General features: G+C 45.2%; 2 protein-coding genes across 4 annotated transcripts; one reads left to right on the top strand and one right to left on the bottom strand.

Moving 5' to 3' along the window:
- Positions 1-5,110: 5,110 nt before the first annotated feature.
- LOC125543245 lies at positions 5,111-9,662 on the top strand. 3 transcript variants are annotated; one of them, XM_048706532.1, is made up of 9 exons: positions 5,111-5,416; positions 6,590-6,740; positions 6,865-7,006; positions 7,106-7,171; positions 7,540-7,737; positions 8,160-8,252; positions 8,427-8,522; positions 8,690-8,889; positions 9,166-9,662. In XM_048706532.1, exons 2-9 carry the CDS (start codon positions 6,630-6,632, stop codon positions 9,322-9,324), a joined length of 1,065 nt encoding a protein of 354 aa, XP_048562489.1. In that variant the 5' UTR covers positions 5,111-5,416; positions 6,590-6,629; the 3' UTR covers positions 9,325-9,662. The 3 variants fall into 3 exon arrangements, with proteins under 3 accessions (XP_048562489.1, XP_048562488.1, XP_048562490.1); XM_048706531.1 differs by having other exon boundaries at positions 5,112-5,416; positions 6,865-7,171; XM_048706533.1 differs by having other exon boundaries at positions 5,124-5,416; positions 6,865-7,171; positions 8,807-8,889.
- Positions 9,663-12,862: 3,200 nt separating this feature from the next.
- LOC125548154 (ervatamin-B-like) lies at positions 12,863-14,272 on the bottom strand. Its single transcript, XM_048711829.1, has 2 exons — positions 13,766-14,272; positions 12,863-13,677 (listed from the first exon to the last, which is right to left on the bottom strand). The coding sequence occupies exons 1-2, from the start codon at positions 14,226-14,228 to the stop codon at positions 13,076-13,078; spliced, it is 1,065 nt and encodes a 354-aa protein (XP_048567786.1). The 5' UTR covers positions 14,229-14,272; the 3' UTR covers positions 12,863-13,075.
- Positions 14,273-14,583: the final 311 nt, after the last annotated feature.

Here is a 14,583-nt window from a genome sequence, read left to right as displayed (position 1 = left end):
TTCATCATGGCAGGAAATAGGAAAATCGATTGGTGCAGAGATGCGCTTATGGCCGAGGCACTGGCCTTATGGTTTGGTTTTAATTTGACAACTACAGTCAGGTGTAATCGCATAGAGGTGAAATCCGACAACATCGAGGTGACAGAAATAATGAAGAATGGAGGTTGCTCTTACAGTCTATCGGTGGCCATTTTTGATGATATATATTTGCTTGCGTGTGATTTCCCACATATTATTTTTTTACTATACTTCTAGAGAGACTGATTGTGTTGCTCATAATTTAGCCAAACTAGCGAGAAGTAAGGTGAGGACGGGTGGATGGAAGATCCACTCGTAGAGATTGTTGATACTCTTGTAAAATACCTCATAAAAAATAATCCTGTAAAAGATACTATTATGATCACCTTGCAATAAAGAGTACTTTGATGTAAAAAAAGCAACGGTTGTGTCCCGGTAGTGGCTAAATTTCGTGTTTTGACCCTTTTGACAAACAATTTCAGGATCTGACCCTTGTTTGAAATTTTTTCGGGATTTGACCCTTTTGTTACCGCCAGAGCCTCTGGCGGTAGGGTTAGACAGCCTACCGTCCAGGGCCCCTAGCGGTAGGGTGTGACGGAGGGGACGGCGGCCATCACCGCGTGCTGACGTGGATAAGTACCTTACCGCTAGGGTCCCTGGCGGTAGGTTGTCTAACCTTACCGCCAGTGCCTTTGGCGGTAAGGTGTGGCAAGGTTTTCCGTGCAGACATTCTGTAATGAAAGATTCAAGGGCTCTGGCAGTAGGTTCACCCTACCGCCAGCCCCCATGGCGGTAGGTTGTCTGACGCTACCGCCAGGACCCCTGGCGGTAGGGTCTTGTGTTTTGCCGTATATAGCTTCTGTAACGAAATATGAAAGGGCCCTGGCGGTAGGTTGACCCTACCGCCATGGGGGCTGGCGGTAGGTTGTCTCACCCTACCGCCAGGGTGCCTGGCGGTAGGGTCCTCTGTTTTGTTTTTTCAAGTTCATTTGGTTGCTTCTTCTCAAATTCAATATGCCAGCAATATCACAGCAAGTTTCACAAATATGACAGCAATATCATAGATTTTAAACAATTAAACTTGGGCATCACATATATCCATATTAAGATAACCTGAAGTGCATGGAACATTTCAAACACATGGATCCACAAATAGCAAACACATAGTTCCACGTAGTTTCACAACCAGTAGACAAGTTCAACCAAACAAAGTTCAACCAAACTAAAAGAGCCAAGTATCAAAGAGCATAATCAGTTGCTCCTTCCCCTCTTGGAGGTACGGTCCTCGTTACTCTTTGAACGAGTCTCTTCGGTCTTCTTCTTGGGCCGGCGAGGAACCGGTCTCTGGAAAGGGTCTGGACTCAGCAAATCCTTCTTCTTCGGATTCCTCTTCGGCAGCTGAGATGCTTGAGATGTTTGAGTTGGTGGAGGTCCATAGTCTTCATTGTACTCCTCCTCCCCGTTGCTCTCCTCCTCCTCCCCTTCTTCATGTGTGGCATCCTCCTCCTCCCCAACCAACCTAGACGACGAGGGAGCATGGCTCGATGAGCCGATGAGACCCTGTGTGGATAGAGGCTGGTAAGCTTCAACTGACCCAGCTCCAGCACACCCAAGCAGCCCTACCATCTTGCGACAATGCTTCACGAACTTCTACACTCACAATGAAACAAGGGCATAATAAGTATCAGATCGACTGATTGCAAGTGAACAAGATGCACCTGTTCCGAGGAGGCTGAAATTGTACCTTCATCGTCCCCCTCACTTTGTTCTCAGATTCTATGCTCCCGGGGAGATCACCTAGTGCATCTGAGGCTTCCAAGATGCATCTGTTCAGATCACCAGACTGCAACGGCATAAGTCAGTCACGATGACGAATAAACTAATTTAAATTACAGCCGTCGGTTCAAACTTACCACTCTGTTGATGAGGGGTGCAAACTCCCTAAATCCGCTGTGCATGTCTCTGATGCCGGTCTGGTAGGCCTCTTCCTTGGGGTCATCCCTCTCCAGCTCTGTGATGTCTTCCGCCGTCCACCGAGGCCTGAGACGAAGATGGTGCTTCTGGCCATCATCGTACCACCTCATGTGTCGTCTCACGTAAGCATCCCAGTTAGTCACTTTCCTCTCCACGTCTTTACGGAACCTCCGTCGGTTCCATTCCGTCACATGAGTTTTATGCTCCTCTCCCCAGTATGTGATCGACTGATTCTTCTGCCGGCTCATCCTGCAAGGCATAAGCAACAAGAATCATCATAAGTGCAATGAGATCATCGTAAGCAACAAGAAACATGATAAGCATAATGAAATCATGGGCACGGAGAACAAAGCGCTCACAGGTGGAGAGCGTGGCCGCCGGTATCGGCGGGCTGGCCCGGTGGGGTATGCTGATAAACCCCAAACTGCATGGCCACGCGGTGTGGCAAGTGCCACTCGACGGCGTACACACAGATCATGGGCACGATGCACTGCCAGAGACCACGGTCCGCATCGCACATCATGTTCAGATCAAAGCCCCACTGTCAGTCATGATACGGCCACCAGTTTACCTGTTACATATACATTGGTAAGTTCCCACTCTCGGTCAAAAGTGGAATCAAAGAGAAAGGTGTTGAGCGAGTTCATATACTTGCGTATGCGTCAAAGCGTCCAACTCGTTGGTGTAGGTCTTGTACGAAGTCTTGCTTAGGCCCGTGTAGAGTTTGACAACGTCCCACTCGTAAGCTACGGTGGGGTGTCGAGTCTCGTCGCCGTCTTCGCTATAGGCACCCCACGGGCATCTTGGCAACTTCTCCGGACGCCCCACCGACAGCCGCTCCCACATCCAAATGGAGAAGGCCCAGACAAAGCCACCCATATTGGACTTGTCTCCCGTCCTCTGCGTTGCGTCGTCAAGCTGCAAAACATCAAATGAGGATCAGATATAAGAAAATGTCATAGGCACACTTTCGTAGGTAGGTTGGCAATTAGATCCTCTCTTACTGAACGGTATAGGTAGGCGAGAGATGTGGTCCCCCAACTGTACCCTGACTCCCAGTCCGCTAGGAAGAAGAGATACCACCAGTTGGCAGAGTTCCCAGAGCTGTCTGGAAACACGACCTCCGTGAGAAGATACCACAAGTAGGCCCTCGCGTACCACTCCACGGTCATCTCGTCGGCGCCTTCGGGGCATTTCTGCCGGTGCTCTGAGAGCCAGGTCAACGGCACACCGGATGTACGATTACCCTTGACAGCGGGGTAGTCGCCGATGAGGGCTGCAACCCTCTGCTGCCAGTTGGTCCTCTCCACTCGCCCGGTGAGTGCATGACCCTCGATCGGCATGGCAGTAATCATCGACCAATCCTTGAGGGTCACCGTCATCTCCCCGCATGGCAGATGGAAAGAATGGGTCTCCGGTCGCCACCGGTCAATCAACGTCGTAAGAGCTGCGTGGACAAGTGTCGGCGGCTGATTCTTGAACTTCAACACAAAACCCAACAGACGAGCTCTCTTGAAGAACGGCGCGTAGCGCTCGTCGTAGTCCATATGCCCATGAACCCTGTGACCCCTCATGCGCAGTGGCTGGAGCATCTGTCAAAAAGTGAACGCCAAAAGTTAGGAAATTATTTTCATCAATCCGAAAACTTTCATCAAAATTTCAATCATATCACTTAACTCTCCGTTCTCTATGAACCGGGCACGATGACCCTTGTTGAATGCCCAGTCCAGCATGGAGTACCGTGGGCCGATGTTGTCCGCAAGAGGTGGCCGCCTTAATAAAATTTCATAAACAAAACCACCATAAGCATAAAGGATACATGAACAAAAAATGAACTCAAATCATATCAACATGCATCATATCAAAATAAAATTTTAAGCATATTCCTCCAACAACTACTACTACACATGATGGATCAAATCATATCGACATGCATCATATCAAAAAAAAATCCTCCAACATACATCATATCATCATATTTTTAAATAAAATTTTCCAAACAACATCTTCATATCATCATATCAACATGCATCATCAAACTAGGGTTCATCTTCACACTAGATCATATCATCATATCAACATGCATCATCAAACTAGGGTTCATCCTCATATCAACATTACATCATAATTTTTTTAACAAAAAAAATTATGAACTAGGGTTCATCTTCACACTAACATATGAACTATTGATTAGAGTTCATATCCAATACCAGTAGTTACTAAAGAACTAAGAACTACAACTACAATCAATCTTAGGTGAAAAAAATCCAATCTAAGTTCAAAAATATGAGGGATTTCAAGCAAATAATGCGTCGAATCGGAAGCAAGTTTGCAAAAACTAATTGGAGGGATTGGAGGAGCTTACGTTTCTCTCTTCGGGGCCATCTCGATCCGCAAAAACGATCAACAAACGGTGAAGATCCGAGGGGGGCAGTGAAGGAGAGGAGAGAGGGAGAGAGGGGCGACTTGGGGGAGAAAAATAAGAACTGCCGACGGGGGGGGGGGAGGGGGAGGGGGGGAGATGGGCAGGGGCGCGAGGGTTTTGACGGAAATAACTGCCCCGGACCCTACCGCCAGGGTCTCTGGCGGTAGGGCTAGACAGGCTACCGCCAGGGGGCGGCGGCCGTTTCCGCGTGTTGACGTGGATAAGTACCCTACCGCCAGGGGCTCTGGCGGTAGGCTGTCTAACCCTACCGTCAGAGGCCCTGACGGTAAGAAAAAGGGTTAAATTCTGAGAAAATTTCAAACTAGGGTCAGATTCTGAAATTGTTTGTCAAAAGGGTCAAAACACGAAATTTTGTCCCCGGTAATAGTTGCAGTTGTTTTTTGGTGTCGTAGTGCTGTTTATTTTTAACTCTTTCGACCAAGGAAAATAACAAACGCTATCCGCGGTTTTGCAACCAACCACATGCTCGTATGTCTAACTCGTACCACAGTCATCCGGCAGGTCCTTTTCCTACTCGGATAACTTTTGTAGCCTTTTTCGCGAAAAGAAGAGGGATAATAATAAGTTTTGTCACGGGGTGTTTGCGTTCTCCGTCAGAGACTCCCTTCCATGTAACGCAACACACACTGCATACTCGAGGACTCGTATCAACGGAGGAGATCGATCCCAAAGGGCGACCGGCTTGATCAGAATCAGAAGCCTACAAGGCTACGGGAACGGGAGTTGGTTCGGCGGCAGAAACTCGGGCCGCAAGGCACACGGGAGGAGTTCGTGCTCCAAAAGATTCGCACTTGAGCTCTTCTGTAGTATTTATTTTTTTTATTTATTATATACTATTATTATTATACTCCCTAGCTTTTCGACCTTTTGTTGTTGTTGTCTCGTTCTTCTCTCCTGCGTGCGAAGGCCACAACCTAGAAGCCGCGGCCGCAGCTCTCCCTCCGCGCGCCACCTGTGGCCGCCGGCGGCAACCAAGAGGTGAGAGCGTCTCTTTTCTTGTATCTCTGTTGTTTTTTTCCTGCTCTGGCAAGTGATTAGGTTCCCGATTAGTTCGATGATGCGGCGATCGACAGGCAGCTGTTCGTCTTTCAGCTCGATTTTTCTTGGGATTTTTCCCGGCGCTGCTGTTCCTCTGTTAGTGTTGGCGTGCTCTGCTGTTGAATCGGATCAAGTGATGTCGTGGAATCCGCCACTCTTTCTAGGGAGGGCCGCGTACTGGGGTTCTGTTGGGATTTTGGGAGGGGTTCACTTCAGGCCCTTGGATAATTTTTGCCTGGTTTCCCTGATGATGTCTGAACGGCTCGGTGTTTTTGCGGATGGAAGGCCGTAAAAAAGTTGCTACTGGAATGCTACCCTATGTAATTTGGTCGAGGAATTATCAACAACTACCAGAAGTTGGTGACGTCATGCAGATAGCTTTACTCATGGTTTAGTAGTGCTTTAGCCCGTCAGTCAGTCTCAACCCTGAACAACCAAAAATTGTCTGTTCGTGTTTCAGCTCGATTTTTTCTGCAATTTTTTCCGAGGCGTTGCTGTTCCCCTGTTAGTGTTGACGTGCTCTGCTGTTGAATCGGATCAACTGATGTTGTTGAATCCGTCAGTCCTTTTAGGGCCGCGTACCGGGGTTCTATTGGGATTTTGGGAGGAGTTCACTTCAGGCCCTTGTGGTTCGGTGGGTTTCAGAGGCTGTAGGCAGCAAAATATATGAACGGCTCGGTGGTTTCAGAGGCTGTAGGCAGCGACATAAAAAATTGCTCCTCAAATCAACGTAAAACCACATAAACGCCACAAATGTTACCCTGTGTTATTTGGTCGAGGGATTATCAACACCTACTAGCGGGAACAAGAGGCATGCCTATTTATTTTCAGTTAGTAGGTTATATGCGGAAAAAATTGTTTGCTGTAAGGTAGTTTCCTGCTAGTAGGTTATATTTAAAAATTGTTGGTAAATACTCCAATTTAGAGAACTTCAGTGCCAAATACCACAAGTTGGTGATCGTCGTGCCAAGAGCTTTATTCATGGTTTATTACGTCAGTGCTTTAGTCAGGAGTCAACCCTCGACTATGTGGTATGCGAGAATGTACAATCATGTGGGGTAAAATTAATGTTTTTCTGCTTAATAATGTTAAATTTTCTACCATTAAATGCAGAAACAGGATATTTATGCCTTTTTCTTGACACGGAAAGCCAATGGCGAGAGGACTGGATTCAGATTATATTGGTTCTATTTCGCTCATGGATGGATTTGATATGGGTATCACGTTTGATGGGTTTGGAGAAAATATGAAGAAGTTCATGGAGGTAGTGCCTTTCTTACCTTCACACTTAGCACAATTGTCTTGATTTTATTCCTACAGGTAGATATTTAGCATGACATATGATTTTTTGGCAATGCTTTGGTAGTGATTTGTCTTACATTTGACAGTTACCGATCAAATATCTTGATTCTGCTCACGATAAAGCTGTTGAGCTAGTTGAGGATATCCATGCGCTGATCTACGCTCACTCTCCTGATGATAAATTTCCGGACAAAGACCATGGGACATTAACTGATCCATCTAGTAACGGTACCATAACCGAGTCTCCCTCCACATGTGTTAAAATGCAGCAAGTTAACCCTAACGAAGAATTCTCTGGTTATCCTTCATCTCTCGTTACCGCGGAAGACCATTCTCTCGGCTCAACTGCTACTGATGTTCATGAAACAGAGTCGGTTTCATCTACAAGTCCAGGTTTGTCTCACACATAAGATTGCTTAGATTTCTGTTCCAGTTCCTTGTCATTTAGGGGCCGTTTCGATTGGTACCCCAAATTGCCCAGCCAATTTATTAGCGTTGACCACTCCCATGGGCAAGTGCTTGGATGGAAGCCAATTATTTGGCGAGCCCCAACCTGCCCAGCCCCCTAGTTCAGCTTAACGTTGATTTTTACGCCAACGATTGGCAAACTGGTGGCGGGCGAAGGCTTCGCCAATGCTTTGGCAGGGTCAGTGCAGGCAGAAACCAAACAGGCCCTTAGCTTTCGTATTGATTGCCCAGAAACCAAACCTTGATGACACCATTGTTCTAACAGATCATATGGTTTATTCTCTTGCCTGCAGCCATGTGTGTTTCTGAAGACCCCATTTCACTTGAGAGAACTGCTGACACCAAGGAGGAAGTTACTTTTTGCAATTCAGAGGATCTCTCAGATAACTGCACTCCTGAAAATCACAATTCACTAGGGGGTTCTGATAGCAGTGACGAGGAAATTATATTATGGAATCAATGGAATTCTGTAACACCACGACAATATCCTGGTATGGGTTTATCTTTCCTTATCTTATTTACTCAGATCATAGAGGCCTTTCAATATAGACTTACATGTAATTGACTACTTGTGATGTAGCAAAGCATGGTTAGCTGTCTCAAATACTCCCTCCATTCCAAAATATAAGTCTTTTTAGACATTTCAAATGGAATACAACATACGGATGTATGTAGACATATTTTAGATTGTAGATTCGCTCATTTTGCTCCGTATGTAGTCACTTGGTGAAATCTCTAGAAAGACTTATATTTACGAACGGAGGGAGTAGAAAATAGCTGTACTGTAATTTCTTCAGAATTATGGAGCCAGACCATTGCCACGTTACTGACTATAACATTTATTGTCCACTTCCTGCTGCCATCAATACTTCAATTCACCGACTGATTTTATTGAATTAATATGTCCTAACAGAACAAGCCACCGTAGTCCAAGATTATATATCTGAAGAAGCAAACGGAAATAAAATCATCGAGCAAGTTGAACTCCATGGTTCAGGACATTCAGGTAAACAATCAAGAAATTGTCATTTTGCTCATCTTTATCCTTGAGGGGGTACGCTGAGCTGAAAATAATCAATTTCAACAAGGAGCATTACTTGATTTTAATCTTAGCAAATAATGTCCTCTAATCCCTCAATTTTCATAATAATATTTATAAATGACTTTTATGTTTTGACAGTTGCTTTTGATGGAGCAATTCTGCTTGGAAAGGGAAATGGTGAAGAGCAATCAGAATTATGCAGTGCGAACAGCCATGAAGAATCAACAAAGCACGGTTTGTAGCTTTTTTTCCTTCCAAAATCTGAAATGTGTGAACATGACTTTATGTTTTTCCACAACATTTGAATCTGCTTCCAGAGAATGGCAAATAACGAAAAAATATATTCTGAATCTCTTAACTTATACAGACAATAATGTAATGCTTCTGTGTGCTAAATATAGGTTACATAAAGAATTTGTCTGTTGGGACTGTTCCACATTACTTGAGTGCAGAGGTGTTCACTGGTGCTGATGATCCAAATATGTCTACTGACGAGACCACGGATTTTGTTAATGTAGACCTCCGGGTTGGCCAGGAGCTGATGAAATATAACAAAGCAGAGGCATCCTCAGTTCCTCAACCTAAAAACACATCATTCAAGGTACCAAGTACTTGAAATATGGTGGTACTGTGGTCATAATAAGAATTGGTTGCGGTAGTAGATTAATGCAATTACAGCATCATGTCCTTTTGTGTGAAATAACTAGGCTGTATTACTCTTTCTGAATTTATCTACTAAACATGCTTGGAGAAATTGCATTCGAAAGCAAATAAATATCTCATATATACTCATTTTGCTTGCTTTTATCGCCATTCTTCTTGCTTTTTTTTTTACTTTGTACGCAAAAGCATGGCAACCGATGTTTTCTCCTTGCAGAAAGTGTTGATGAGGAGCTTGTCAAATAAACTCTGGTGGTCAAAGAAGGATATGAATGTGCATCAGGCTGTCCCCTTTAGACCACAGAAATCAGTAGATATTTGCTATGAAGTCGTTTGTTCATCAGATGGTCTGGAGGATGATTGGGAACTCTTGTAAATCTGCACGAAATTCCGCGTCTCTGATTATAGGAGAAAATCTCGTGTAAACCAAAGTTCCTTGACTACTATCTCAAAGAATGCAAATGTTGAGGGTTTGCATCTCTACGGCACCATCTGTCGGTGTATCGGCATTACTCTAAATCTGAGCTGAGATTATGTAATTATGTAAAGCTCTTCTAGTTTTCTCTTCATGACCTGAATTTTGTACTGATCTGGTGCAGCCAAGGGTATCTGCAACAAGTTTTCAGCTGCTTATTCCCCCTATCTACTAGCATTTCAGTTTAAATATATGCAGATATTCACATTTCCTCTGTTAATAAAAGAAAGTTACCATTTGCTCTTTGTATCAATTAGTTTTTTTGTTTGTTTGGACTAAAGAGTTTCTTCCCATCTGAGCTGACGCTTAATGTTTCCCATAGGCCATAGCAAGTTAAAAATGTTACTCCCTTAGTAGTTACTTTTGGGGTCGGTTTGCGGCTGTTGAATCTATATATCTTATATAGACAAACCCCAGTAACAATCATGAATTGCTTTGCTGCATCCACAACCCTCCATGTGACCTTAATTGTCTCTGTAGCCGTCTGATTCAAAGCGTGCGCTGTAGATTTGTCCTCTCCTTGTCAACGTTTCTCCTCACAGTTTGTAACCGACGCCACTGGCCCACCACCAAATAAAATCGCTGATCCTATGCACAACTCACGTCATGACCTCCTTCCTCGCAAAGGCTATATCTTGCTTCACACGAGACGGAAGGATCTCTCGCAACATACTTGAGGCGAAACGAGCCTGGTTTCAACTAGTTTTTCCTGGTTTCCCAGTTTTTACTGGGTATTTTTCTTTCTTTTCTTTCTTTTTGCTTCATTTTTATTCGGTTTTCCCTGTTTTTTTGTTTCGTTTTCTTGTTTTTTCTTTGTTTCTTTCATTGTATTTATCAGTTTTTCATTTCTTACTCATTTTCCTTCTTTTTCTCTTCGGGTTTTTTTCTCTTGTTTTCAATGTGTTTTTTTGTTATTCTATGTTTCTTTATCGATTTTAACTGTTTTCCATTCTTTTTTGCACCTGTTTCTTTGGAATTATTTTTCATTCTGTTTTTTCTTTGGTTTCCATTTTTTTATTTTCTAGTTTTCATCTTTTTGGTTTTCTTTGTTTCTTTAGCTTTTCATTATTCATTTTTTGTATATGTCAAGAAGATTTTTCTAATACACGTTTAACAGTTTTTAATACAAATTTAGCATTTTCTGAATACATGGTCAATATTTTTATACACATCTTTATTATTTTTCTAAATGCTTGATTAACATTTTTCAAATATGGATTTAACACTTTTTTAATGCATGGTCAACACTTTTTCTATACACATTCTTACCATTTTTCAAATGTTTGATTAACAATTATTCAAATACAAGATCAACATTATTTGAATATATTGTCAATATTTTTCCGATTTTGATCGGGCTATATTGGTTGACTATGTATATTAAAAAAAGAAATCAGATTTTTTTTCTAGTATTTTTTTTTTGAATTACTATTCATAAACAATGTGGGTGGAACCATATTCACCAAATTCGCGTCCGGCAAAAGCAGGTGTATCAGAGACTATAAATAAACAAAAACTGGAGGGTAGATGGGATTAACACAATTCACCGCAATGCCAAAAACAGCAGAAGCCAAATGACATTGTACTTTATTGATATCTTATCCACAGCTGAAAAAAATCAATACCACACATCCATCAATCATTTGGTGACGTATGTATGATCGACGAACTATAGTCCAGTACTTAACATAACTTGATTGGCCTCTCTCAAATAAAACAAAACAACATAAGCAGTTGGTGAATGCAAAAGCCCCTCCGGCAAGCTGGCCGGCATCGGTCAAGCTGTTGGGTAGAAGGGCGAAGTGGCGAGATCGCAGGTGCCCGTCCGCCATGACACGTCCTTGGCTAGGTAAATGTAGCCCTAGTCACCCCAGCCGTTGCTCCACAAGTTCTTGGCGATCCAGTACTTGTTCTCGCCGGGACCTTCACTGTAGCCGACAATGGTGACGGCATGGTTCACCCTCGACGCCTCGCAATGGCGGAGGTAGGGGGTGGACAGGGTGGGCCACGGCCCATCCTGAGATATGAAAATAGCCTCTATAGTATTGTAGCATAAAGGCCAAAAAATAGAAGAAAAGATAAATATATATGTAAATTACACTATTGGCCCACCCTGGCCCAGTGGGCTAGGTCCGCCACTGACGCCTCGGATGAGCAAGGGAAGCGGTAGATGCCACAGGTGTACAACTGAAACTCCCACGCGATGGCGTCGATGTACACCGTCACGGACTGCCGCGCCACGGCAAGCGCTAGCTGATTCTCGTCGTTGGGCGGCACGGCCTTGGCAGACATGCAACTGCGCCCCTTTCCCACTGTCCTTCGACATAACAAAAAGGTCAATTGCAGTCGTTTGTGTAGGCATGCAGTTGCAATCGAGGACGACATTTATAGTTACATGCCAAGTGACAAACATGCAACTGCCCCCCTCTCGCACCGTCCTTCGAGAAAACAAAGACCAGTTGCAGTTGAGGGCAACAATTTTTAGTTGCATGCCTACTGTCAGACATGTAACTGCTTCCTCTCTCTCACTGCCCTCTGATAAAACAAATGCCAGTTGCAAACGAGGGCAACACTTGAAGTTGCATGCCTAGTGGCAGGCATGCAACTGCCCCCCCCCCCCCCCCCCCCCCCTCTCTGCCGCTGCCCGCCACCGAAGAGCACCACCTGACCCTTTCATAGATTGGTGTCTGCAATAAAGCTTGTCCACCCTCTCCCATACATTGCACTCCATTCAGGAACCTTGTGCGAACTTTACAGTGTATGGCCGTGAAAAAGGAAAAAAAACCGAGCATATGAACACAATGAAAAAAATTATTTTTGGGTAATACATGAAGAAACAAAGTAAATAAATAAATAGACAAGACACAAATAAGGAATAAAAAATATCCATGTAGAAAATGCAACCACATCTCAGAGTAAAAAAACAAGACAACAACATGTGAGAATAAAAATCGGCATGCATGTCAAAACGTATGTTCTTCAAATTTTTAAATGTTCCATATTTCTTAAACAAGAAAAATAAAAAGTAGAAATACAAGTAATGAAATAAAAGGAAAATATACTAAAAAGAAAGTTAAAAGGCTGGACAAGTACACGTGTATACTGTATACATACACATAGAGTGAGCTGCCGCATTAACTTTATTCTTCTGTACTTACACGGTGCACACAAGCCCAACAAAAAAAGAAAATAAAAAGTTTTATGTGGGAGGACTGAGAAAAAACCCAAAAAAGAACAAAAGAAATGGCCGCAAGGCACAGCCCACAACCCACGTAGCGGGAGACATACTAATCTCGTCAATGAAATTGAACGGCTAATTTTTGCTCAATTTTTTGAACGGCTAATCTCGTCGACCGAGTCAACTGAGACATAGCATAACCATAAACAAAAACCGGAGAGAACAGATGGGATTAACACAATCCACAATGCCAAAAACAGCTTGAGCCAAATGATTCTGTACTTTATTAATATCTTATTGCGCATTATCACAGCTTAAAAAAAAATACTCCTACCACACAGCCATCAATCATTTGGTGGCGTATGTGTGATCGACGGACTAGTACTTAACATAAGCAATTGGCCTCTCTCAAATAAAATAAAACAACATAAGCAGTTGGCGAATGCAAAAGCCCCGCCGGCAAGCCGGAATCGGTCAAACTGTCGGGTAGAAGGGCGAGGTGGCGAGGCCGCAGGTGCCCGTCCGCCATGACACGTCCTTGGCGAGGTAAATGTAGCCCTGGTCACCCCAGTCGTTGCTCCACGAGTTCTTGGCGATCCAGTACTTGTTGTTCTCGCCGGGGCCTTCGCAGTAGCCGACGATGGTGACGGCGTGGTTCACCCTCGCCGCGTCGGAGGAGCAAGGGCCGCGGTAGATGCCGCCGGTGTAGAACTGAAACTCCCACGCGCTGGCGTCGATGTACACCGTCACGGGCTGCATCGCCACGGCAAGCGCCAGCTGATGCTCGTCGTTGGGCGGCACGGCCTTGAAGCCCTTGACGGACACCTCGTTGTCGAACAGCTGCTTGTCCACGTCACAGCTGCCCTGCATGCCGCTGTACGGGTACTTGGCCTCCGATGTGAGGCCGCCGCGGGCTGCCGCGAGGCCGAGCGCCGTGTCGGAGCGCCCGCCGCTGCAGCCGCTGCTCCCGGTGTCGCAGTCCACGAGCTGCTGCTCCGACAGCGACACCAGCTCGCCGGTCCTGATCTTGTTCATGCCTTCGATGGCCGCCACCGCCGCGAACGCCCAGCACGACACTGCCATAGACATGTCCATGCACAACATAAGTAAACGTAGCAGAGGTGTAGGAGCGGTTCTATATCTAGCTAGCGTGACTTTACTTACAGCAAGAGCCTTGAAACTTGACGCCGGTGACGGCGCCGCTGGAGCGCCAGTCGACGCAGCAAGGCTTCCAGGAGTGGTAGGGGAGGGGCGAGGGCTTGGGGGTGCGGAAGGCGGTGTTGTTGAACCCGGTGAACTGCTCGACGACCTCGCTGGGGTTGAGGTCGCCGAACCTGTTCATGCCCACCCTGACCGTGGTGACGGTCTGCGGCCCGAACCCACCCACGACGGCGTTGACCGTAGTCTGGCTGGCGAAAGCGCCGATGGAGTTGGTGTTCGTCTTGAAGACCCCGAACCGCTTCTCCTCCTCCTCATGGCATGAGTAGCGCTTCGAGTACTTGGTCATCCACTTGGAAAACCTGCTTCTCACCTCGGATTCCGGCAGCTCAAAACCCGCCATCAGCGATGCCTGCAGGAGGCTGGTGAGGCACAAGAGCACGACAAGGTAAGGCGTGGAAGAAGCCATCTTGATTACTGTATCTTAGAGCCTGATTAGACTCTATGCTTGTGTGGAATACATATGCACCGGAGCTCATGTTTATATAGGCCGGCGCTCCGCCTTGTTCGACGCGTGGGTTAGCGTGTCGTCGTTGTGGCTGGTGGCTCATGAGTTGTTGAGCGTGTGCATGCATGGAAGACTTTTGTCTACTTTGAGGAATTCGGTAGGAAGACTTCGGGTCACAGCAGGCGAGCTTCTCGGTCAGTACTCACTGGACTAAAGTTTAGGTCATTACATATATGTAGTCCGATCATAGGGTAGTTTTTTATGACTCGTTCTCATAGTTGATTTCATCACACGGGAAGAAGTCATTGCACGAGGT

This window comes from Triticum urartu, chromosome 3, assembly GCF_003073215.2.
Source record: "Triticum urartu cultivar G1812 chromosome 3, Tu2.1, whole genome shotgun sequence".
NCBI classification, from domain to species: Eukaryota; Viridiplantae; Streptophyta; class Magnoliopsida; order Poales; family Poaceae; genus Triticum; species Triticum urartu.
Note: the sequence above shows the minus strand (reverse complement) of the source record. Positions and strands in the feature narration are given on the sequence as shown.

What these genes read in the sequence shown, in the direction of transcription:
- LOC125543245 (XM_048706531.1), top strand. Translation starts at nt 6,630, where the DNA reads ATGGCGAGAGGACTGGATTCAGATTATATTGGTTCTATTTCGCTCATG. An exon ending in AACACCACGACAATATCCTG is followed by an intron (nt 7,738 to 8,159) that starts GTATGGGTTTAT and finishes ATGTCCTAACAG; the next exon opens with AACAAGCCACCGTAGTCCAA. An exon ending in CCATGGTTCAGGACATTCAG is followed by an intron (nt 8,253 to 8,426) that starts GTAAACAATCAA and finishes ATGTTTTGACAG; the next exon opens with TTGCTTTTGATGGAGCAATT.
- LOC125548154 (XM_048711829.1), bottom strand. Translation starts at nt 14,228, where the DNA reads ATGGCTTCTTCCACGCCTTACCTTGTCGTGCTCTTGTGCCTCACCAGC. An exon ending in CAAGTTTCAAGGCTCTTGCT is followed by an intron (nt 13,678 to 13,765) that starts GTAAGTAAAGTC and finishes TGTCTATGGCAG; the next exon opens with TGTCGTGCTGGGCGTTCGCG.